The sequence below is a fragment of the Zeus faber genome, assembly GCF_960531495.2.
Source record: "Zeus faber genome assembly, chromosome: 9".
NCBI classification, from domain to species: domain Eukaryota; kingdom Metazoa; phylum Chordata; class Actinopteri; order Zeiformes; family Zeidae; genus Zeus; species Zeus faber.
The window spans coordinates 1,359,274-1,385,231 of NC_137197.1; the positions used below are offsets into that span (position 1 = coordinate 1,359,274).

The 25,958-nt window shown below is 44.2% G+C and overlaps 3 protein-coding genes across 3 annotated transcripts; 2 read left to right on the forward strand and 1 right to left on the reverse strand.

The window, feature by feature from the left end:
• The first annotated feature begins 956 nt into the window (after window positions 1-956).
• LOC307235158 (arf-GAP with coiled-coil, ANK repeat and PH domain-containing protein 2) lies at window positions 957-23,658 on the forward strand. The gene is made up of 22 exons (XM_080007156.1): window positions 957-1,052; window positions 1,125-1,182; window positions 1,553-1,672; window positions 2,029-2,082; window positions 2,174-2,232; window positions 2,392-2,575; window positions 2,690-2,734; window positions 3,118-3,213; window positions 3,387-3,461; window positions 18,422-18,525; window positions 19,444-19,495; window positions 19,578-19,678; window positions 19,784-19,895; window positions 20,189-20,379; window positions 20,646-20,715; window positions 20,984-21,078; window positions 21,268-21,344; window positions 21,466-21,620; window positions 21,695-21,804; window positions 21,939-22,049; window positions 22,135-22,196; window positions 22,516-23,658. The coding sequence occupies exons 1-22, from the start codon at window positions 1,000-1,002 to the stop codon at window positions 22,650-22,652; spliced, it is 2,121 nt and encodes a 706-aa protein (XP_079863282.1). The 5' UTR covers window positions 957-999; the 3' UTR covers window positions 22,653-23,658.
• On the forward strand, window positions 12,649-16,229 carry LOC307235154 (uncharacterized protein). The gene is made up of 4 exons (XM_080007149.1): window positions 12,649-13,647; window positions 13,735-13,782; window positions 14,696-14,815; window positions 15,831-16,229. The coding sequence occupies exons 1-4, from the start codon at window positions 12,651-12,653 to the stop codon at window positions 16,049-16,051; spliced, it is 1,386 nt and encodes a 461-aa protein (XP_079863275.1). The 5' UTR covers window positions 12,649-12,650; the 3' UTR covers window positions 16,052-16,229.
• Window positions 23,659-23,712: 54 nt separating the features above from the next.
• wdr74 (WD repeat domain 74) lies at window positions 23,713-25,452 on the reverse strand (the record flags this gene model as incomplete). The annotated part of the gene is made up of 2 exons (XM_080006274.1): window positions 23,713-24,682; window positions 24,847-25,452. The coding sequence occupies 2 exons, from the start codon at window positions 25,450-25,452 to the stop codon at window positions 24,146-24,148; spliced, it is 1,143 nt and encodes a 380-aa protein (XP_079862400.1). The 3' UTR covers window positions 23,713-24,145.
• Window positions 25,453-25,958: the final 506 nt, after the last annotated feature.

Here is a 25,958-nt window from a genome sequence, read left to right on the forward strand (position 1 = left end):
TTTGTGTGTTTGTGTTTGTGTTTGTGTGTTTGTGTTTGTGTGTTTGTGTGTTTGTGTTTGTGTGTTTGTGTTTGTTTTTGTGTTTGTGTTTGTGTTTGTGTGTTTGTGTGTGTTTGTGTTTGTGTGTTTGTGTGTTTGTGTTTGTGTTTGTGTGTTTGTGTGTTTGTGTTTGTGTGTGTGTGTTTGTGTGTTTGTGTTTGTGTGTTTGTGTTTGTGTGTTTGTGTTTGTGTTTGTGTGTTTGTGTGTTTGTGTTTGTGTGTTTGTGTGTTTGTGTTTGTGTTTTTGTGTTTGTGTTTGTGTTTGTGTGTTTGTGTGTGTTTGTGTTTGTGTTTGTGTTTGTGTGTTTGTGTGTTTGTGTGTTTGTGTTTGTGTGTGTGTGTTTGTGTGTTTGTGTGTTTGTGTGTTTGTGTTTGTGTGTTTGTGTTTGTGTGTTTGTGTGTTTGTGTTTGTGTGTTTGTGTTTGTGTTTGTGTGGCAGCAGCTGCTCAGTGTTGATGTACTAGTATTATTCGAGGGCTGCTTCTCCTCCAGGCCGCCAGGGGCAGAGCTCCTCCCGCCGCTCAGCCCTCAAAGCGGATGTTCAGCGGAAGTAGAACCCGAGCCTCCAGACCGCTGCTGCTAGCCGTTAGCTTAGCACCAGAGGACTTACAGAGCGCTTTATCTGTTTTAAATCTTTATTTAAGCCACACCACGTTCAGCTGCTGCTAGCCATTAGCTTAGCACCAGAGGACTTACAGAGCGCTTTATCTTTTATTTTTAATCTTTATTCAAACTGCACCATGCTCCGTAAAGCTAGCTGCTGACTTCCGGTTAGCCTAGCTGTGGAATAATCAATGAAATGAAATCCAAATAGAATGTAAGCTAACAGCTCTTTGGGCTGTTTGGCCTTTTGTTTTGTTCTCACTGAAGAACCTTCCTCTTTAGTTCCAGTCCATTTTTCCCGAGTCCCCCCCCCCCCCGAACAGCTGCTGAGAAGCCGTCAGTGGAACCTGTGGAACGATGGAAGTCTGTCTGGACTTTGAGGAGTGCACCCAGGACTCTCCTGTCTTCAGGTCAGTTGGTTTCAAGTTGAACTTGATGAACTATTTAAAGCTGGTTGTACTGACTGACTTGTCCCTCTGCAGACTGACCCTGGAGCTGGCTGAGCAGGAGGTGTCTCACCTAGAGTCCCAGGTGGAGAAGGTACTGTTACCACTGCTGTTTACTACCGCCATAGTGATCATTTGACTGCGTTTTGGGGATGACTGTTGGTGCTTCCACAACATATTTACACAGGAGAGGTATTAGAGAACCGATCATTACTGATGTGGATATTCTTACCATTGATAGAACAGTCTGTGAAGTTCAGAACACGACATAAGGTTACTGTAACGCTCCTTAAAGACGGCATTTAACTAAACCACCATGTGACCAGGATCCCAGACAGCATCCAGTCTCTCTCACAACACTGATATTCTACCATACATGTATATGGCCCCGCCCCACGTTCTGATGAGTAACCAAAGGTGGGCAGGGGGCATTGGTAATAAGGTCTGACCCTCTGTCCGATCAGGTGATGAAGCTCTGCAGTAAGATGGTGGAGGCCGGGAAGTCGTACACCGCAGCCAACCAGCTGTTCCTCTCCGGCCTGACCGAGTTCTCCACCTTCCATGGCAAGGACAGCAGCGTGGCGGTACGAGGGGCGGGCCTGACTGTACCGTTCTATATCAACATCTTAGACATCGTGAGATTCTCTGCCACACGGACACTGAGACATTAACTCAGTTCTAGAACTCACCGTCTTTCAGAACAATTGGATCATTTTATACAAATAATTAGATTAAATCTTTGTTTGGTTATTTGCTAAAGTGACACTGCCTATGTCTGTTGAACCAATGAGCCAAAACATGCAGTTCATAATAATCTATTGGTTAATTGTTTAGTATCTAAAAATCGAACTATTTGCCACTCATAGAAACAGTTTTGACAAATCCCAATCAGTGCTGTTTGTTCAGCTGACATTAAAGTACATGTTTCTTCTGAACTCAGAACTGTGTGAACCACTTGAACCAGGCGCTGCAGGAGACGCTCAACTTCCACACTGTGAGTACACACACACACACACACACATACACACACAGTAGCTTCACCTTCTTATTGCTGTGTTATGTGATGTGTTCTTCTCGGTCCTCAGATGCTGTTTGATCAGACGCAGAGAGCCGTCAACCAGCAGCTCACCAGCCTGTTCACACAGTACGCACGCACACACACATCATACACATATCATACACTCACACACACACACACACAAACACGTGAAGGTAATGCACCTCAATGAGTTTCAGGTTTTATTTCAGACCAACATTGATTGTTTGTGTGTGTGTGTGTGTGTGTGTGTGTGTGTGTGTGCAGGTTCCTCCCCCAGCTGGGGGAGATCAGGAGGGAGTTTGTTCGTATTGGGGAGGACCTGGAGGCAGCGGCTCTGAAGAGCGCTCAGGTGTCGCGCCTCAAGTCGCCGGACGCCGAGCGCGCTAGCCACCTGCTGCTAGCCACCAGGAAATGCTATCAGCACTTTGCCCTTGACTACTGCCTGCAGGTGGAGCCGCCTACTGACCCCCAGGGGAATCACGTTCACTCAGGAATTGTCATCTTTACTGCATTCTTACATTGGATGCTAAATAATTTGCATTTGTTTGTTTTTCTCTTTCAGCTTAATAATTTCAAGATCCAGCAGAAGGTGGACATCTTGAATTCTGTAAGTACACATGTTGAATGTCACCTTCTGTGGTAGACTTTTCAAATGGTTATTAAATGTCATTTTAATGATAGTAATGATAGATCAGTCTTCACCTGAATATCTCTGTGTTACTCCCTCACAATGAACACACGTAGGATTTAATGTCTTCACAAAACTTCTAAGGACATTAAATCCAACATTTGAAATACAAGCACTGTGATTGGTGTAGAAAATTCCTTCATCCGGTGCATTATGCTTGAACCCCGTTCAACAAGAAAGAATATGAACTCTACTCAGTATCTACTCACTGTTTAAAGGGGTAGTAGTCATCAAAGTAGTACTTTGAGTAGTGAGTGTACCAGTAGTAGTCTTGGAGTATTTCTTTCTGTGTGCGGTTGCAGGTGTTCTCCTACTACCACGCGCAGTACACCTTCTTCCACCAGGGGTTCGACCTGCTCAAAGACCTGGAGCCCACCATGAAAACCATGGCAACGCAGGTAGGACCCCCTCTACTACAACTCTGCTATAACGCTACCACTACTCCACCCCACTGTACGCTACCTCTTCTCTACCTCCCTCTACGCTATTGTACCTCTAACAAAGCTACTCAGTTACTGTGAAATGAGTACTTACACCAGAGTTACTCCTAGTGGCTCCCCTTGTGTTGCAGCTCTCGCAACTGTCAGCAGAGTGCGGCGTCCAACGGAAAGATCTGGAGAACCGACACCTTCTGGTCCAACAGCGAGTAAGTCCTCCGCTAAGTCTTCCCTAACTTTGCAACAGGCTCCACCTGAGCAGGTTGTCCTGGTCCCTGGTGGAGTGTTTCTGCTGCATTCTGGGAACCTGGAGTCACTCAACTGTGGCTAGAGGGATGCTTAATTTATTCCCGGAGGGAAATTGCTCTGTCAAAAATAATAAGTAATCCAAAATAGTATGAGGTGGTGTTGACTTGTACTGGACATGACATCACCACATCTAGATCCAATCTGTGTTTAGGATTTATTCCAAGACGCCAGAGGGAGTCACTGCTTTTAAGTTTCTGTACAAGTAAAAACCTGGTTCCTCCCAAAGTCTGGAATGTTTTGAGTATGCTTGATTTTTTTTTATCTTTAGTTTAGGAATCGGCTTGAATTTTGAACAAATTCCTTAAAATGCAAATATTTAAATACCTGGTTATCAAAAGCAAATAATAAATTCAAAACAGTTCATGTCAATGAGGAATGCAAATTCAAAGGACTTTCCTTAATCGATAGTTGTTAACCTTAACAAACAAATAAAACACAAAAAAACTGATGCCATCGCCAGGGGACCTACACCACGTCGCTCCCCTCCCAGTTTTTGTGGCGAGGAATGTTTCCCCTCATTTCATTTTCAAATGTAGAAGTTGAAGTTGAGAAGCTGGTTCGTGTGTCCAGGAGTATTTACGACCCCTCTTTGTGCGAGTTAGTTATTTAAACTTTTTGCCGTCCTCCCTGACTGACGAGTTGGATGTTGCGTAGCAGATCAAGTCTGGTGCAGATATAGACAACGATAAGCTACTAAAAGTATTAAACATTACTAAAATTATGGAAACACAATAAGACACATAACAGAACACATAAGAGACTAAATCATTTCGTTTAATATATTTTATTGTTGTCATCACCATAGCACCTCTCCCTATCTCCGGGTATGTCCCCCCCCCCGTGCTGGTCTACTGCGTTCCATCTGCAGTACTGCATCAGTTTTTGATCAACAATGAACATCGTTTGATACATGTATTGGGTATTTAAACAACATCCTGGTATTGGAGCAGATGCTAGGACCTGTGGTTCTGTAAGCCTCCCTCTCCCCTCACTCAACATCAGTGATTATCCACCGAGCTGTAACGCTGCCTTGCCAAGTGGGAGAGTTATAATCAAGCACTAAAATGTCACCGTCATGTTAACATTTAAAACTCCAGATGCACCGATCCGTCGCTGTCGCTGTCACTGTGAAGCTCAGCTCAGGATGAAAAGTTTGACTCTTTTTCAGACTTGGTTCTTGACGAGTCACTCAGTAAAACCAGTCCTTCCATTTGATTCAGTTGCTTTCATGCACAGTGAGGGAAGGAGGACTTCAGTGAACCGCTGATAAGAGTCGCTCGTCTCTTATTATTATTTTTGTAATAATTGCAATTTATTTGCAAAGTGCAATATAAATCTAGTATAAATGTATATTTGCGCTTAAAGTGAGACAGAGTTTAATTTGAAGTTTGAACTGGACATTTCCATGTTAGTTGTGTGTTGTGTCCAGTTCCAGGTTGAATTCTACTGGACTTGGTGACCGTCCATGTTCTGTTTTATTGGAACTCGGTGACGGTTCCATCTTCTTTTATTGTTCTACAGTGAATGATGAACAATAAACACAGTGTCAAAATCAGCCTCCTCCCTATCGCGCTCACTGAAAAGTGCAGCGTAGTCCGTATGTGCAGCTGTCCAATCACGTGAGCGTGATCAGATCACATGATGTATTTGTCGTTAACGTACAGCAGATCAGAATCTGCAGGTCAGACAGAAGAAATCAGAAATAGGAATCAGCAAGAAAATGACAGTCAGTACATCTCTAGTTGGTAAACATGTTGAGTACTTTACCACATGATGCATTTAAGGACTATCCTAATGACATGAATGTGTATACTGTATATAGTATTACTATAAGAATGTGTATCCTGCTTTTAGTATTACTATAAGAATGGGTATTCTGTGTATAGTATTACTATATAAATGTATATACTCTATATAGTATTACTATTTGACTGTATATAGTGTTACTATAGGAATGTATATACTGTGTATAGTGTTACTATATGAATGTATATACTGTGTATAGTGTTACTATATGAATGTATATACTGTGTATAGTGTTACTATATGAATGTATATACTGCGTATAGTGTTACTATATGAATGTATATACTGCGTATAGTGTTACTATATGAATGTATATACTGTGTATAGTGTTACTATATGAATGTATATGCTGTGTATAGTGTTACTATATGAATGTATATACTGTGTATAGTGTTACTATATGAATGTATATACTGTGTATAGTGTTACTATATGAATGTATATACTGTGTATAGTGTTACTATATGAATGTATATACTGTGTATAGTGTTACTATATGAATGTATATACTGTGTATAGTGTTACTATATGAATGTATATACTGCGTATAGTGTTACTATATGAATGTATATACTGTGTATAGTGTTACTATATGAATGTATATACTGTGTATAGTGTTACTATATGAATGTATGTACTGCCTATAGTGTTACTATATGAATGTATATACTGTGTATAGTGTTACTATATGAATGTATATACTGTATATAGTGTTACTATATGAATGTATATACTGTATATAGTGTTACTATATGAATGTATATACTGTGTATAGTGTTACTATATGAATGTATATACTGTGTATAGTGTTACTATATGAATGTATGTACTGCGTATAGTGTTACTATATGAATGTATATACTGTGTATAGTGTTACTATATGAATGTATATACTGTGTATAGTTAGCTGGAGTAGCTTCCATACGATGATGTGATCCTTGTTACCAGACGCTACGGTGTGAATAACGATGGAGTCATTTAGCTGCAGTCACTCAAACACCACAGAGACTCCCTGATACACTGTTGTGGTACTCACACTATTTTCCAGCTTGGCAGGTCTGATATTGTTATGACTTTCGGAACTGTTTTGAGTCCAAGTAATCTAACACAGTCCTTACCTTGTTGAGACTAAGGCTACGTTCACACTGCAGGCCAATAAGGCCAAAATACGATTTGTTTGTTATTTCTTTGCTCACATGTCACTCTGATCTGTTTTGGGGTTTTTTCATGACAGTGTGAGCAGAAAAAATCACAGATCATGGAATCTGATCTCCTAAATCAGATCCAGTTCAGATTTCTTTATTCAATATTATTTATTTTTCTTTTTTATGATATTTATTTTCAATGCGACCTCAGTCTCAACATTCAAATTGGAATTCATGGGACTTTCACATCCTCTCGAGCAGGGGCACCTTCTTATTATCACGGACTGGATCGCAGCGCACAGAATGTCAATCGGACATTGTGTTTTTATTTTATTTGACTAAATGTCTTATTTCCTTATTGAAGGAAACAAAACAGCACTGTGCCCCTGTCTGGATTCAAAGATTTTATCCGCGAGCTTGAGGCGAGGTACACGGTCCTACGCCGCCCGACAACCACCGTGTATTTGCTTGCCCTGTTTACTTCCGCTCGACAGCGTGCTGCGTGTGATGTCTTTGTTACTTGTGCGCATGCAGGTCAGTTCAGGGCAGTGACCCGTTCACTCTAGAATCTGATATTGGCCACATTTAAAGAATAATGTGAACAGTCAAACAAAAAAATTGGATCTGAGCAATAAATCAGAACTGAGCATGAAGACTTTCAGTGTGAATGTATCTTAAAACACCTCCTGAGGACAAAAATATCCATTTCCTCTTCGATAATGACATAAATTCCACTATGAGAACAGTTTTGTTCCTTAAAAACGATCATGGCAGTGAGTATAAAACAGATAGTCAATGGATTATAAGCTAGCACTGTAGAAGAATCTTTAATCATCACACGACACACCACACTACAACACATGCGCACACACACACACACACACTGTCCTGGCTTCCCTTCCGCCGGGGGGGCAGCCAGGAGCAGTGGGCAGCATTCGACAACACCCGGGGACCTGCTTCCATACGCCCATCACTGGTCGGACCATGATGTGTGCATGTTTTTGGTGGGGGTCCTTACTGATGTTACATAGAGGAAATATAAATGGGCTGTGTTTTACAGCTGTACATGCATGTACCTCCCTTTAAAACGATCGAGATTTGCTGACATACGAACATGGGTCAGAATCGACTCGTCTTGAAATCGGCACTAACTGTGTGCACACTTTTCTCCGAGTCATGTAAGGTCTTTTCTACCGCATGGAATTCGGTCTGGGGATTTACCGGAACATAAGGTAAGCACATTTGATATAATTTTACTAACTGATAAAATGACATATTGAAATGAAAAACGATCAACTTTTCCATTTACATGCTTGTTACATATTACATTTTCTTTGTGGAAAGAGATCTCTAGCAATTTTTTTTTTTTTTTTAAATACTGAGAATGAACGAACTTTCATTTAAATCTATGTTTGCTATTGAAAGTTAAAGCCACAGCAGCATTACAACATGATGAGCATAATAACTACTAATAACTCTGTTCACTGTAGCGCCCTCTAGGGGACAGTCCATCACATTCCATGACTGTCTGCGTTGAGTCTTTATTAACACACACTTCACGGTTTCAGGTGGAAGGAGCCTCCTCCGGTTGCTTGAAAAGAAGAGAAAGGCAATATCTTTTTTTGTTCTTGTTTTTTTACTATAGAATGTCCATTTTTATTTTTATTTATTTTATTAATTTTTTTCGAAACCATTTTTTTGTTGAATATTATAAAAGTTGTGAGCCAGACAAGACCAATGGAATGATTAGTAGATAACCTGATGTTCAACCTGAACCCAGTGTGCTGAGTTGGTCTGTTCTAATGCATTAGATGGGGTTACACTGTTTTCTATAAAACTAAAATTTGAGGGAAAGTTATTTTTTTTATTATTATTATTATTTTTTTTTAATAAATACATATTTGTTTCCCATGAACTAGAGACAGACCCTTTTGTCACTGATAGCTGTCATATTGACAGAATATGACTCTGTTGCCTTTCAGCAATCACGGCAACGCCGTCAATGTTGCATCTTATCAAATGCTGAAATCAAGTTGTCAGAACTACGGGCATGAAGATGTAAAATTAACTTTTAATTCCAACATTAATGTCCTACTGTACCAGGAACTTTCCATTGTCGATAAGGATGTTTTACTCCAGCTGTCAGCCACTTTAACTGTATTAAAGATCATTGAAACAATAAGTGCATGAGTCTCTCAGTATTACAGCGCTTGGTGAAAATGGATTCTTTCTGACTCTAGTTCATGCAAAACAACCAACCCAACAGTTAGCTTTTTCACATTTTCTATTTTCAGTTGAAATGTTCAGAATGTATTTTAAAGCACTTCTGTTGTGGCAAAGCGGAGTGAAAGGATTCACTTACCTGTTTACAGATTGGAGACAGAGACGGTGTTTTGGACGTGAAGGATGAGCCAAGTGAAGCCACTTGTTCAGGTCCACAGGGGCGTGAACAGAACACATGTCAACAGGTAACTTTTTATTTTGAATACAAATAGAGGACAAATAAAACAAAACGCAATCCACATGCGAACAGTGCCAATACAAGGTCAATGTAAAGGCAGCCATTAAGCGTTTATCGGAATTTGATCATGTTCATAATAGTCACATTCTCACAGAGATCATTTGATTTCTGACTGCTAGGAAATGTAATGTTGGCTGTCCTGGTCAGGCAGCAGTAGGACTGCACGCCACTGCAAGTGTTCAGATGCCTTTACTCCTTTCTACATGTGTTTGTACTGTGGGGTCTTCCAACAAACAAAATAATTATTTAGATTGTAAGAAATGTTTGCAAATTCATCCAAAAAAACTAATAACGGGAAATATCACATGCAAAATATTCAGGCCCTCCAGACATGACGCTTGGCATTGTAGCCCTAAGTGACCAGATAGTCTTGTTTCTCGGCAGTCCTTTAGGTGTCGTGGCAAACTCCAAGCCAGCTGTTAATGAGGACCTAATAATCAATGTAGATTCAATATTCAAAGATTTATTGCACTGTACAACATGAAGTGAAATGCTTTTTGGCAAACTCCAGAGACTGTGGTGGGCATAGTTGAAATAGAAAAAAATAAAGTAAGAATAAAAAATAAAAATAGGAATACAATTACATACAAATACAAATCTATATACAGCTGAATGCTCTATTGAGTCTCATAGCAAATTCCGTATTCAGACCAAATTTGGACTTAAATGTGATGTTTTATTTTTAACGGGAGTAGCCGAAAGAAGATGATGCAAAAAAATTGAAATTTAAGTTTTATGATGTCCTTGGGTTTTTTTTATTTAAATGTTTGGTAGAGCGCATTAATGCAATTATTGCCAATAGTAATTTCTTGTTCGTGAGCTGAATAAAATGTAACAGCATATCATCTCACACCCATCATAGGCCCCTCAATCACCTGCTTGTATCCATCCCAGCAATATTTACTGCAGCACAATATAATAAGCGCCCACTCGCTCACTGTGAATGATCCGGACAATCACCTGCTCTGTTCACACATACCCCTCAATCGGACGTTATACAGACGTTGTACTCGGGTGTAGGCTGGGTAATTTCAGAGTTGCAGTGCATGTGTGAAAGCAGCTTAAGTCTCGCCAAGAGGTAATGCTAAAGATCTGGTAACAATAATTAATTTGGTACATTTTAATGCCGAGTCCCTTTTAATATTTTATTTCTTGATTTGATTATTTATTGTCATATGTGCTGATTGACTATTACAAAATCTTAATTGCCTTGTTTGTATTTTCCTTTTAGACAAATGACCCATTTTCCAAATATTATTGTGCATCGGACAATTCAGATGAAGATGTTGAAGACTACCTTTCTCCAGACCGGGGACTCGACAGGGAAGGCATCCTATCGGACAGTAGTTCTTCCCCCCAAATATCAAAACATTGGTCCTTCAATGAGTCTTATCAATCCACTGACTCCGTTTCTGACACCATGGCGGATGGCAGAGACCCCATCTCAAATCTCAACAATGTGAACGGTGAAGGTGTGGTAATCAGTGGCTATGCAAAGAAAAGCAATGGTCATCGATTGTACAAGAGACATTATTGCTTTTACTGTTTGAAACCCCAACAGAAGATGGCGAGACATTTGGAGAAAAAGCATTCTGAAATGCCAGAAGTTTCTAAAGCTTGTAGTTTCCCAAAGGGTTCCAAGGAGAGAAAAACTCTTTTAGACTATATTCGCAACAAAGGAAATTTTAAACACAATGCAGCTGTCCTGGAGTCAGGGAAAGGAGAACTTGTTCCTGCCAAAAAACCTCCTCATGCCAGAACAGCAGAGGACTTCATACATTGTGCGTATTGCATGGGATTATTCAGCAGAAAACACCTTTGGCAACACTTGAAAAAATGCAAATTCATTGCTGGATCTGTGATCAGCGAGCCTGATGGACCCGAAGCCCAGGCTCTATGCACACCCACAAAGTGCGTGGAGGACTCCATTCTGTCAGTCTGCTCAAACAGTCAGCTGGATGAACACAATACTGGAGCACCAGAGGAAGCCCATGAGCAGGTAAAGGAATGACTATTCTGAAGGCAATTTTTTTAAATATAAGGGGTGGGCAAAATATCATGAACGCAACATGAAAAGGAGAACATCTCAGCAAGTAAATTACATTTACAACTGTCGCTGCAGTGGTGAAACATATTGTCGGTTGGTTGTCAATTTAGCTGTATCATTGTGACTTTTCATAAGGGTGACTTGTAAAAAAAAAAGTCAAGTCAAAGTAAAAGCACTACCTCCCTAATAATCTGATCTGAACATCACTTAAGCTTTATGGGAAGTTCAGGAGCGAAGAGTGGGATTTAGTTTTCCTCCTCCTTTGTCCCTCAAATGAACTGGAGGCCTATCTTCATTAAGAATGGCACAATATTTCACTACACACAGTTTAGGACAGTTCTGAACTCTTCTGAAGGCAAAGGGTAGCCCTACTCATTTTAGGTCCATAATATTGATTGCTATGTGTTTGTTGTTTTGTCTACACCCTGTAGTCTGTGAACCTTGACACCAAAGCTGGTCAATGTCAGTTTGCCTGCTTGAGGACTGGATTGAGAAATACTGGATTTCATCATTAGGCTTTCTTTGGGAGCCACATAAAGTTCTATTTCATATCTTGTATTTTTTTTCTTTTTTTTCTTTCTTTCAGAGTAAAGATTTGGAACCTAAATATTCAAAGGACTCTAACACGGACAGTGAAGGTGACTATGTTCCAGAACAGGGAGGCCAAAGTGAAGGCAGTCAATCAGACAGTAGTGCTTCCCCCCAAACATCAAAACATTGGTCCCTCAATGAGTCTTATGGATCCACTGACTCTGCCTGGCACCACACAACTCCAAAAGCCCTGGAAGCAGGGACTACCTACTCTGTTTTTGACACCACGGGAGAAGGCCGGGACCCAATTTCAAATCGGAACAATGTGGATGGTGAAGGTGTGGTAATCGGTGGATATACGAGAAAGAGTATTGGTAATCGACTGTACAAGAGGCATTATTGCTTTTATTGTTTGAAACCTCAAAAGAAGATTGCGAGACATTTGGCACGAACGCATTCTGAGATGCCGGAAGTTTCAAAAGCTTGTAGTCTCCCGAAGGGTTCCAAGGAGAGAAGAGCTCTTTTACAGTACATTTGCAAGAAAGGGAATTATAAACACAATGCATCTGTTCTGGAGTCGGGGAAAGGAGAACTTGTTCCTGCCAAAAAACCTTTTGAAACAGGAAAGGCAGAGGACTTCATGCATTGTGCATATTGCAGAGGATTATTCATGAGTAAGCACCTCTGGCGACATTTGAAAACTTGTAACTGCGTCCCGAAGTGCATAAGCAAAGAGCCTGGCCGAGGTGATGCCCAATCCCTTTGTGCTTTCACAAGCCCTTTTCCAGCACACATAACTAGAAATATACAGAAAATAATCAAATCCATGACTCAGGATGACATCACAGATGTTATCAAAAAAGACTGTGTCATCATGCAGTTTGGGGGACACATGCTACACAAACGTGGGACATCTGCTAGAATCCAAGCGTTTGTCCACCGGAAGATGCGAGACATGGGAAGACTGCTGATCAGTGCAAGGAAAGTCACCTCCTTTCGTAGCATGGAAGAGTTAATAGACCCACAAAAATACACAGAGATGATCAAGGCTGTCAAATTAGCATGTGGGTACAACGACAAAATGCAAAAGTATAGAACTCAATCTCTCGTAGGTAAACTTGAGACCATCTTGTCAACAATTGGTAAACTTGTAAAAGCTAAAGCTTTGATCAGAAATGAGAGCGACCTGGTGGAGAAAGCAACTGGCTTTCAAACAGTCCATAAGCAAAGGTGGAAAGAGTTGGTCCATGCATCTCAGAACAGTGAGCAAGCAACGTTGGATACACCCGCTGTCATGCTCTTCACAACAGATGTCCAAAAAATGCATCTGTTTCTCAGTCGCATGCAGGACCAATGCATCAGTGAGTTGTCTCTGGAACCATCGACCGACTGCTGGTCGACTCTCGCAAAAGTGTGTATGACTCAGATAATTCTGTTCAACCGCTGTCGTGAGGAGGAGGTTCCTAGCCTGGCCTTGTCTGCCTTCCTGTCCAGATACACCTCCGTTCCTCATGATGACATTGGTTGGTGCCTCTCTGAAGTAGAAAAAATACTTTGCCAAAACTTTGCCAAAGTTGTCATCAGCGAAGAAATTCCAAGGCCTGTTCCAATTCTGATGACGCCAAAGATGCTTCACACACTGGAATTACTGATTGAGAAAAGGGAGCTTTGTGGAGTTCTTAAGGAGAACAGATATGTGTTTGCCAAACCATTGGAAATGTCACATTTCAGTGGCACTGATTGTTTCCATGGTTTTGCGAAGGCTTGTGGGGCAAAAAGTCCTGCGGCCCTCACAATCCCTAAACTGAGGCAACAGGTTGCAACACTTTCAACAGTCCTCAACCTGACTGCCACTGAATTGGAGCAACTAGCAGAGTTCCTTGGTCATGACATCAACACCCATCAAGACTATTATCGTCCTCCTATCAAGGCTCTCCAACTATCCAAGATCGGCGAAGTTCTGTTTGCACTAGAGCAAGGGAGAACGGCAGAGTTCTATGGCAAAAACATGGATGAAATCCATATCAAAGCAAACGGTACATGAAAACCATCTAATTCAAACAATATCTTCCTACCTCTTATCTTTGTCATGCTCTGTTAATCAGTGTGAACTGTCGTTGTAGAGAGGATTCTAACCACCCAGGAGGGATGCTATGAATTTGCTCTGGATGGTAAGTTCCAACAGAAAATCAAGGTACCAGATGTCCAAACCAGGTGGCACAAACCTGATATTTAAAATGAAAATTCATCATTTTTGAATGTTATTGTGCCCTAGCTTGTAATGTACAGTTCATTAGTTCCGTTGTCGCTCGTTTGGGATATTATGACGAAGCTGGTAGAGGAAGTGTTTAGTAGACAGTCTATGAAGTTTACTGTAATGCCGTATTTAAAGTCCTCCACGTACTGGGACGACTGCAGCACAGCAGGTGTCTGTGACCTCGACGAGACCTTTGCAACATGGTTGCAGAGGGTGTCTCATCCATATCGCTGAAATCAAAGGCACGGCCGTCCGCCTGGATGTTGCACATCATTTAATGCTGGGTAGCTTAAAATGGTGTGAATGTTGTGGGATATTTGAATGTAGCTTTCCAGACCATATTGTGCAAATTGAGTGGAATGTGTAACAGGATTAAGTTTCATTAAGTGTTCTTCTGGGTAAGAACTGCAACCTCTGGCGTGATTTGTGACAAGTTGATTTGTGTTGCAAGGCAGTGTCACTGCAGGAGGGGCCACGTCTGAACTTAGATTGTCAGGAGATACACATTTTATATTTTGGGCTCTAGAGGGTTCAAATTACTTTGTGTTCTTTCAAAACATGAGCAAAACTGTTGTATAGAGTTGTGGCGGGGTTGAAAAAGAGGCGCACGAAAATAAGACTTGGGTCATGCAGAATCATGTCCTTAAGAGCAGGGAAATACAGAATTAGACTTTATCATGATATTACAGCATCCCAAATCCTTTCATCTAGTCTCATATCACAATATATATGGGGATAATATCCATGTATGGCCCAGCCCTAATTCTCACTTAGCGAGTCACTTAGTTTTTTCCCGTTTTGACATTCATGTCTGCATTCTCCCACAGAACCATCAGCAAATAATCAAGAAGTGATGTCATCAACACACAAACGTAAACCGCCAGGGCCAGAAGAATCCCCGGCCTGGGGCGGGGCTCTGGCCGAAGGTGGACCCCACTTATTCAATGGTATGAAATAGTGATGAAAATGAATTTGGGCCTGAGTTCCACATCTGTTTACTAGGAGGATGCGTGTATGTCTGTATCCTCCACCCAACACGTGCACAGTGCATCCTGCATTCAAGTTCAAGTTCAAGAGATTATTTGTCACATACATATACATACGGTCATACATGAGTGCTCTATAAACTCTAAAAATACTAAAAAATACCAAAATGTGCGTAATCGACTCAAGGTGCTCGCGCAGGCAGCCGCAAGGGGAGGCGCCACAATCGCGATTCCTGGTTCTAGAATTATATCATAGAATTAATTGACTGTGTTGTATTAAATATACATTTAAATCCTCCTAAATGAAACTTACCTGAACTTACGTACCTCCAGCACTTACCTCACAGAGTAGAAGTCCTGGCTATTATATCTGCTGTTACAATACAAGAACCCTCTACTAATTCTCATTAATGCATCTTCACACAGGCTCACCTCTTTGGAACCAAAAGCTGTACCGCGTTCAGTCCAATTCATTTTCTCTGTGACTTAAGATGAGATAAAATAAAGATAAAGGTACTTTATTAATCCCCAAAGGGAAATTACACAGTTGCAGCAGCAATGACATACGTGACAAAACACACATAATTATCAAAAACACACATTGTTTTTCAATCAATGACTATATATATATATATATATATATATATATATATCCAGCACCGAGCTCCTCTCACATCCTGCTTGTTTGACTAAACCTCACTCCGTGCACCCAGAGAAAGTTTACTTTCCGAACCTGGGTTTTCTACCCGTGGATTTTAGAATCCTGTAGTGCTGTTTTCTATTAGAAACACTGATATATTCGTTGGATTTCTTAATTGTAATATTTGTCATTCTGATCAAAAAAACCACATGTTGCCCTCTGTAGTGACCCCTTTGCTCTAAAGCCTCCAGGTAGTTTTTAGATCGCGCCCCCCCCCGCCCCCTGCTTTTGTTTTTAAAAGCTGCTTAACTTCTGTTTCCATTCTGTCCTTTTCAGAACCGGGACCCTCTAAGCGTAGGAGGACCACCTGGACGGAGCAGGAGGTGAAGGCGGTCGAGACACAGATGATGGCTTTCATCACTTCCTGTCAGGTTCCAGGCGCCATGGACTGCAAACAGTGTTTACGGGCGGAACCGAACGCCCTGAAGAACAGAGACTGGAAGAGCATTAAGTACTATGTGTACAACCGCATCAAGGCCTTGAGGAGACCCCTGTAAGCAGCAGTGACCCGGGAGGAGCCCAGCCGGGGCCGACACAAGATGTAGAACACAGTTGTTGTGTTGAGGTTTGCAGTTGGAGGTCCTTGCAGGTTCTTTCCAGGTTTCTGAACGATGCACATTATGTTGCTGTTCCCATGGGCACGAAATTCCTGGAAAAGTTATAAAATTGGAAAAACTGTTTTCTAGGCCTGGAAATGGTTTGGAATTAACAGAATGTTTTGGAAAGGTTTTGAATAAACACTGTTTTTGGATATTGTTTTAAATATGTTCATAAAAATCCCAAAACATGTCCGTTACGCAAAATGCGTTCCTCGCTTTACTCATTTAAAATGGAGCACAGGCTGTGTGACCGTTGAGACTTGACTAGTATCACACGATACACATGGCGTATGCAGCTAGTTGGCGGCAGGAATGTCTAACGAGCAAGTAAAGTTAGCAAAGCCCCAGCAGCTTGCTTAGACGCATAAAGGCCTGGGAAGTGCCTGTTTTATAATGTTTGGCTTTCAAACAACAAATATAATACATGGCTGAAGAGAGAGGCAGACTAGGCAGACTAGCCCACACCCTAGCTGCGCTGGGTGTAGGCTCATGGCAACATGGGGGAAGTGGCTCTGGTCAGCCATGCTAAAGGGAAAAAGGAATCAAGACAACCAAAAAGCAGCTCAGCCAACATCCGCACGTGTTTCACGGCTGCCGTAGCCGGACCGGATGACGTTAGCGCTTCCACCAGCACGGCAAGCGTGTAGCTGCCAGACAACTTCAACCCACGCTTAACCAATGCGTTGCCACATCCAGTGATCTGCTATCAGCTCAAGTGATGTGAGAACGGAAGACAATGGACTCACATTATTCATACAGCTCGTGTGCTAACACCGGTGAGCTTTTCAGCGCTACGGTTCCCGAATAGCCGAAAAGTTAGTTGTGGGGAAACAAAGTGTGCGTACCTCTCCATATTGGGAATTGCGCCCTACTTCATGTGTCTTAGGGTCAGCACACTGGAGTAAGAGCCTCATAATCGCATCTACTTATTTCTAACTACTTAAAGTGGACCAATTATGCTCCTTTTTTACAGAAGTTAATATTGATCTCTGAGGTCCCAGAAACATGTTTTTGAAGTATTTTGCTGAACATACCACTCGGTTTATGCATTCAGGCTATTCTAATGTACCTCTAGTCCATAGTGTTCCAAACAGGCTGCTCTCTGTGTGTGTAGTTTAGTTGTAAATGAGCAGCAGAGCCCCTAGTTCTGAGCCAATGGGCTTTGAGCTTTACCCCGGGCTCTGTTGTATTTCTCTGTAAACTTTTACTGTTTCTGAACAAACTTTGAGTCGAGACATAAGCAATAAGCATCCAGTTGTTGAACCTTCACTCATATTAGATGTATAAGGCCTCGTTTAAAAGTTTGTTCCCACTTTCACCGCAGTGTCTGGAGCAGTGCGGCGCTTGGAGCCCCGTGGGGATTTGGGTCTTATTTGGGTTTAATTCAATTAAGGAAATGTCGGAAAATAAATACATCTACGGTTTTCTTTTCAGAACACAGAAATACATTTCCCTCGTCTGCTGTTGTCATGGACAGTTGGTATTAATTCCTCTTTCTTTTAAAAGATTTGTGCTGCTTTGAAAGCTAACAACAGAGCACTTCCTGTGTGGAGTTATGAGATGCTGCGTAGCACTGACACACAAAGCTGAAGGGCTGGTTTTAGGACATGTTTTCTGAAACATGCAGCTCACAAAAAACAGAGTCGTCTTATTTTATAGTTTGTTTGTTAGTATGTCCATCACAGACCCACATGGATGTGCACAAGCACTGAAAACATTTAGTTTTGCATATATCCCCTATAAAGTCATGGAAATAGGGTAAAATATTATGGAAAAGTTATGGAAAGGTATTGACAATCCATTGGTAAAAATGTGTGTGTTTCTCTGCACGATGTGTGGAAGTTCACTCCACTTTGTAGCTCATCAGGTGAAGGGACTTTTCCCCTTTGAGCCTCGTCTCGGGTGGAGTGCAACGGTTGTAAATAAAATAATTTCAAATAAACTCACCGTGTTACTTTGTTTGGAGGTTTTTGATGACAATGTAATGTGTTTGTGAAATGCGACATCCTCATCCGTGTGAATGCAAATTAGATGATTGATGATCTTATGGAGCTTATTGTGCGTTATCACCGCGTGTCATGACATGTCACTGCGTATACAGCATGTATGACCGTGTGCGTCTGTATGTGACAAATAACCACTTGAACTTGAATCCCAAGTTACATGGAATTCACCCCAATTGAATTTTGTTATGTTTTATGTTTTTTTTTTGATCTCTTATCACAGTGGGATGATGGTCCTCATGTGACTTTGTGTGAATTTGCACAGGATGCATCAGGAGAGTCAGCGGTCACGCTGTGTCCTGGGAACGGTGACGTCATACAGGGTTATCTGTTCAAACGCTCCAGGAAGAAGAGCAAAACATGGAAGAGGTACTGAGACGGGTGATGAACTGGCTCTGTGCAACACGCGCACACACACAGTTGTAGACTCCAGCAGGCTCGGGCTGGCCATCTGCATTTTGGGATAGTAAACGGCCAATCTCTGGAGTTGTGAGGCTGTCGACCAGGGCGGGCAATTATTTTATGATAAATTCATCAGAGTGGGACCGGGATCTTCAGCTCCGTCTCCTTATGTGTGTCTAATTAGAATTTGTTTTTATTTTAATTGTTTGGTTTCATAACATTAAGATAATATATATAATATCATTAAAATAGCCTACATCATTTTGTGCTAAAATAAAATTGTATACAGCATCCAAAACCACTATTGAGTTACATTTAGTCATTGATCAGACGCTTTTATCCAAAGCCACTTACAATTATTCAAACACCGACGGACGCAGCCATCAGGAGCAATGAGGGGTTAAGTGTCTTGCTCAAGGACACTACAGCATGCTAGCAGGAGGAGCCTGGGATCCAACCAGCAACCTTTAGATGACTAGACCACCAGCTCTACCTCCTGAGCTACCATCCCCACATGTGTGAGTTAATATTGTTTACTTATTGTTGTTTAGTTTTAAGTGAGGCCGGTTCTGTTTTAAAGCCGCAGTCTGGCCGTGAATCCATCTTGAAGGTTGGGGACTTGAACTGTGTATGACAGGCCACGTAGGGTACACTGTGTATTGCTTGTGTGTACTCACAATTATCGATGTTACCGCTATTTTATTCCTACAATATTATTGCCGATTTTACAGCATCCTTACGCAGATGCTATTGTGAAAAGCGACATACAATTATTGGATGCAGCCACCTAGAGCTGGGTTTAAGTATCTTGCTCAAGGACACTTCAGCGCGCTAGCAGGCTCTACCCCATGATCCATCAAAACCGTTTCTTTTTCTACTTCTCAGATGCTGGTTTACCCTTAAAGACGACCAGCTGACCTACAGGAAGTCCCACAAGGTACCTTCAGGAAAACAGGTGTATGGTGGTTGTGCGGTGATGAGGTCATGTCTCTGACTGTCTGGTGTTGGACGGTTTCCAGGAGGACGTCCTGGTCCTGTTCCAGGACCTCAGACTCTGCGCCGTCAAACCTGTGGAGCAGACCGACCGACGCTTCTGCTTTGAGCTGCTCTCGGTCCAGAAGTAAGATCAGTAAGACCAGCAGCAGATCACTGAGACTGAGAAGCTGAGAGACATAGCCACACTGAGACTGAGACTGTGTGTGTGGGGGTGGGTGTCTGTGTCTAGGTGCTGCACCCTGCAGGCAGACTCGGAGCAGTTGAAGCAGCTGTGGCTCAGCGCGGTCCAGAGCAGCATCGATCAGGCTTACAGAGAGAGAGCAGAGAGCCAGACAGCACAGGTATGTACTGGGAGACTCTGGGATGTCCTGGGACATACTGGGATGTACTGGGATGCACTGGGGTGTACTGGGATGTACCAGGATGCACCGGGACGCACTGGGATGTACTGGGACGCACTGGGATGTACCGGGACGCACTGGGATGTACCGGGATGCACTGGGATGCACTGGGATGTACTGGGATGTACTGGGATGTACTGGGACAATGACACTGTGGCTCAGTGTGCGTCAATTCAGACGACAGTTGATCGGCCAGTGATATCTTCTCTTATTTCAACTCGTCCTCCACGCAGTCTGAGGCCCCCGTAGTCTTGAGCAGCAGGGACCCTCAGCCCGGCCCTGCACCCCAGAGGGCCGAGGCGCTGCGCGTGGCCCTCGGGGCCACTGGCAACCAGCGCTGCTGCGACTGTGGAGAGCTACAGCCGCGCTGGGCGTCTGTCAACCTGGGAATCACTGTGTGCATCGAGTGCTCGGGAATACACAGGTACAAGTTAGCATCGAAATACTAAATCAAAATAACTTACAGATCAAATCGACAAGATAAGAAAATATACAGAACATTTACAGTGAAATAGAAATATAACATGAAAAGCAGTATAGCATGAAGGGGTCGCCTGGGTATTGTTTGTTTAGGTGTGAGACTTCAGTTTGTAACTTCTTCTGCTGGAGAAGTTAATCTCCAGAGCAGTATTATGTACTTGTATTAAAGTACTGGAATGTGTATTAATGTGTGGACTGTGATGCTTGTAGGAGTCTGGGCGTCCATCTGTCCAAGATCCGCTCTCTGACGTTGGACTCGTGGGATCCAGAACAGCTGAAGGTTCAGAACTTTAACCAAAACTCAAGGTTTTTCTTTGTCACTAAAACAAGATAAAGTGCATGTGGTGAAATATTACTTCCTGTGTACTGGATAGTACACAGGAAGTAATACTGCTCCACAGGAAGTGATGCAGACTTCAGGGTTCTGCTGAAAGCCTCAAAAGCCAAAGGGAATAGAGGATTGTATAATATAATATGATCTAATTGAAAATATGACATGATATGAGAATTGAACCCTCCACCAGCTGACTCCTGTGTTCACTCCCTAGCTCCTGGGGATTCTGGGAAACGACGTCATCAACAGCATCTACGAGGCTCGCTGCGCCGAGGAGGGCGGAGTCAAACCCAGCGCCGACAGCCCACGGTACAGTAACGCTGCACTGATGCACTCTGGGAAATGACTGCATCATTTCCTACGTCGCGTCCAATGTGGTGTCTTAGCAAACCGTGTAGCACGCAATGTTACAGTGTTCCCAGCAGCAACCAACTGACCAATCGACCAACTGATCAACCAACCAACCAATCAATCTGTTGTTTGCTTCTCTCTGATCAGACCCGAAAAGGAAACATGGATCAAAGAAAAGTATGTGGAGAGGAGATTTGTGAATAAAAGCAGCAGTGACGGCATCCGTAAGTAATTAATGATGAATAACTCATTAGTTAATGATTATTAACTCATTAGTCAATGATGAATGACTCATTAGTTACCTTTTAGTTAGTAACGCTGCGTGGGTGTGTGCTGTGGATTCAGAGCAAGCCAAGGCGGAGCTGGGGCGGAGTCTGTACCGTGCTGCATTGCTCGGCGACCTGGTTGCCATGGCAGCAGCGTTGGCCCAGGGGGCGGAGGTGAACGGGAGCCTCCCGGAGGAGGAGAACAGAACTGCACTGATCGCAGCGTCTGACAGGGTGCGAACAGCTGACCGGGCCCCGCCCACTTTGATCTAGTCAGGAAGTAGCCTGATCCCACTTCCTGTTTCCAGGGCTCCCTGTCGGCCTGCGAGTTGCTGCTGCAGAACGGAGCAAACATCAACCATAGAGACCAACGAGGAAGAGGAGCGCTGCACACCGCCGTGACGGCAGGACACACCGGGTGTGCACGCACACACACACACACACACACACACACATATGCACACGCGCACACACACATACGCACACACACACGCACACACACAGCCATGTTGGAGGACCTGACTTCCTGTTTGGACTCTCTGCCCCCGCCAGGCAGGTGTGTCTGCTGCTGAAGAGAGGAGCCAACCAGTACGCAGTGGACGAGAGGGGGCAGGACCCGCTGGCCATCGCCGTGGAAACGGCCCACGCCGACATTGTCACCCTGTGAGTTGTGGCTGTACCGCTCATGTGCTTCAATAATAATACTGATAGTATTAATAATATGAACAATGTTAATAATGTACTGCAGGCTGCGTATGGCCCGGATGAACGAGGAGATGAGGGAGTCGGAGGGAGCCTTCGGAGCCGTCGGTAACTACAACCGTACCGCACTCTTACCATGGAGACCTGATCCTGTCCACCATGTCGCTTGAACAGACATTAGAATATACACGACGGCTGTTTTTATTTATTAGTTTGTACATTTCATGAATTCATATTTATTTAAACTAATTGACAATTGGCAAAAATGAAATATGGTTAAATGGTTGAAATGTATTGCAGCCCAGCGTAGAAAGCCACAGAAGCTGCCGCCTCACGCTGCGACGCAGCGTCTGATGCCTCCGCTTCACAACCTTCATCTTGTCCATCATGAGACCTTTGAATCACTCATAACAGTTCTTGATTGTAGGTGACGACCAGACTTTTCAGGACATTTTCCGTGACTTCAGCGACATGGCGTCGCATCACCCCGACCGGCTGAGCCGTCGCCATCTTCCTGGAGGGGGACAGGAAGTGGATGGCCCACACAGGAAGCCCTCAGAATGAGTCAGCGAAGGTTCGATGAAAAAAGGTCCAGAGTTTCACTAAGTTACCGTCCAAGGTGGAGGACGGTGGTGGATCAGTGGATCCAGGACATGGGTTCTCCATTTTCAATTATAGAAGCAGCTGTGAGCAGGGGCAGATTGCTGCTGGTTTCCATGGTTACAACATGCTGTTACCACTGACAGGCTTTAAAGGGACATTCCACTGAAAAACTGATTTTTTTTTTCTTGTCTGAGTTGTGCTGATGATAGAAACCAAACAGAGGCAGAACAGGATGTGAGTGCAGAGGAAAGGAAGTAGAGTGTTAAACATGTTTCAACCAGAAGTTCTCTGAAACATTCCAGTGTCACTGATGTTCTAGTTCTGCATGCTAACTGCGTTACCTCAATGCATGGCTGTGGATGGGATCAGCTAGCCTAGCCTAGATAGGGGTTTTCTGAATAGCTAAAGTAGCCACGGTGTGCTGTGGGCACAGTCGCTAGCGTCACAGAGGGAGCGATGGGGGAGCAGGGATGTTTTAGATGGGGGGGGGGGCTCTTCACAGCACCATGTATATACAGCGCCCCCACCCTCCTCCGTCGACAGTTTGGCTGGAGCCTGGTCGGGCGAAGCCCCTGATGACTTTTCATCCTAGCGACACACGTCTTACATCGTAATATAGAAACATGAAAAAACTAGATCTTAAGTTTGAAATGTAGTTACTATGAAAAGCAAAGTATCTGTTGAACATTTTGTGATGGATGTCAGTGTCTGTTATGAAGTTACATTTAGCTGCTGTTACTTTGGTTTGCTGAACAAGTTTAATATTTTAATACAACTAGTTTTTGCGTTATCTTTCTATCACTCATGAATTTAACTGAATATGTTGAATATTTCTATATTATATAATTCATAATAGTTTCTTCCTGAATGTGACTTGTATTTTGGGATGGATTTGCTGCTGTAGAAAACATATTCCATCCCAGGTTAACATGATGCTTTTGCGCAGTAAAATCTTGATTTCTCGTATTTAGTTCGACTCCTTCTTCTGAACAGCGACGCAACGTGGCGCTGAATCCGAATCTGGCTTTTATTTTATAAAAGGGAGAAGATGAACTTTATCACAGTTTCCCTTTGCCGTGACGTCTTCCATCGAGTGAAGGAACATCTGTGTTGAGACAAACAGGGTCATTTATTCAAAACACCAGAACCTTTCAACTTTAGAGGCAATAAAAAGTAATAAAGATGAGGAAACTCTTCCCGCTGCAGTGATTTCACACGCGCCTGGCTTTTCAATATGGAAAAGTAGACATTTAGTATTTGCGCCTCTTGTATTGCAGCCGTGCATAATGATATAATAATATCCTTTCAACACGGATGGCTCCAGTTCAACGGGAAAACCGGTTTCTGTGACAGTTCCAGAACCCGTTCGGATCCTGGCCGGGTGGGGCATCAGCCTTCCGCTCGTCTGGTGCGATTATTAAAATAACGACCGTAATAAAACAGTTCATTCCAGTTCATGATTTCGCCGCCTTCTTTTTTTTCTTCTTGCTCTTCCTCTCCACTCCCTCCTCTTCCTCCTGCTCTCCGCTCCTCCTCTTGGTCTTCTCCGTCCCGATCTTCTCCATATTGCTCCACACCTCGTCAACCTCCACCTCCACCTCCTTCGTCGCCTCCACCGCCTCCCCTCCGCCCGGCTCCTCCGGCTCCCTGCCGGCCAGGAGGATGCAGTTCAGCCGGGACTTGAGGTAGACCTTGTGCTGCAGGGTGCGGTCCTCCAGGCTGTGGACCCTCAGGAAGCGGTCCAGGCCGCAGGAGGCCACCAGGGGCAGGGAGGGGTGGCACTGCAGGCCCCGCACCCCGCCAGCCAGGCCCTTCAGGCAGCCGTGGACCAACCCCTTCCTCAGGTCCAGCATGGCCACCTGGCCCTGCGTGTTCCCCACCACCACTGTGGTCCCGCCGGCCGCCAGGGACAGGCAGGTGAGCGGGTGCTCACCGTAGCGGGCCTCCAGGACCGGCCGGCGCTGGGAGGCGGCCGGGTCGTAGATGCGGACCTGAAGGAACAACCGCAACACACGGTTTTAGTGGACGGAGGTTAAACGACAAAGCCTGGTCTGACACTTGTTGACAAGGAAGTGAAGCTGCTGGTCCCAGTGTCTCCGGTTTCAATTACATGTCTAACAGATGGGATCTACACCTCCCCAGACACTCCTCTCACCTCGTGGTGTCCGGTGCAGGTCACCACCTTCTCGGACCCCGGGATGAAGGCCATGTCCCGGACCCACTCTGGTCTCCGCAGGTCCAGCCAGTCGTTGCGTACATTCTTGGCGGAGAACAGGGGCTGCTCGGGCCGCTCCAGGTCCCAGACCCTCAGCCCGTTCTCCTTCCCCCCGGTAGCCACCACTGAGCTCCGCACGGGGCTCTGCCGCATCCTGCACACGTTCCGCCCGGCGTCCACCTCCAGCGCCGGCTCGCCGCCCTCCTCCTTCCACAGCCGCAGCCGGCCCGTCTCCACGCAGGTCACCAGGGCGGACCCGGCCACAGCGAGCCCCGTGAAGGCTCCGTGGTCCGGCTCCGCGCAGCGCCGGCTCTCGGTGAACAGCCCCTTGGTGGTGCTGAAGGTCCGCACGGTGCCGTCCACGGCCCCCAGCAGCAGCTCCGTCTCGGCGGCGTCGCCCCAGCTCAGCACCCGCAGCTCCTGGCCGCGGCTCAGGCTGCCGGTCTCGGTGAAGTTGAACGCCTGTCTTCGGGCCAGGCTCACCCCCTTCAGGATGCCGGTCTCCGACCCCAGCCACACGGAGCACAGCTCGCTCCTCTGCGCCATGACGCCGCCGCACAGCAAGACACGTGTTGACGGGGAGGTGTCGCACAATGCATACGTCACAGCGGAGTCGGAAGTGATGCTGCGTTCAGGCCGCGTGTGAAATCCGGAAAAAACAAAACCTGCCACTTGACGCGACATTGAAATCCTGGATTTCGCGCCACATTTTACTGAGATAACGGACCTGACGTCACGCCCACATGGCGGCACACAGCGTTGACAGCATCAAGCGTCACCTGCGTTTTATCAGAAAACACGACGTTGAATCTGAGCGGCTGTGGCTCAGTCACATCACTGAGCATCACAAGCTGCAGAAGCAAAACACTGAGCATCACAAGCTGCAGAAAGAAAACACTGAGCATCACAAGCTGCAGAAGGAAAACACTGAGCATCACAAGCTGCAGAAAGAAAACACTGAGCATCACAAGCTGCAGAAGGAAAACACTGAGCATCACAAGCTGCAGAAAGAAAACACTGAGCATCACAAGCTGCAGAAAGAAAACACTGAG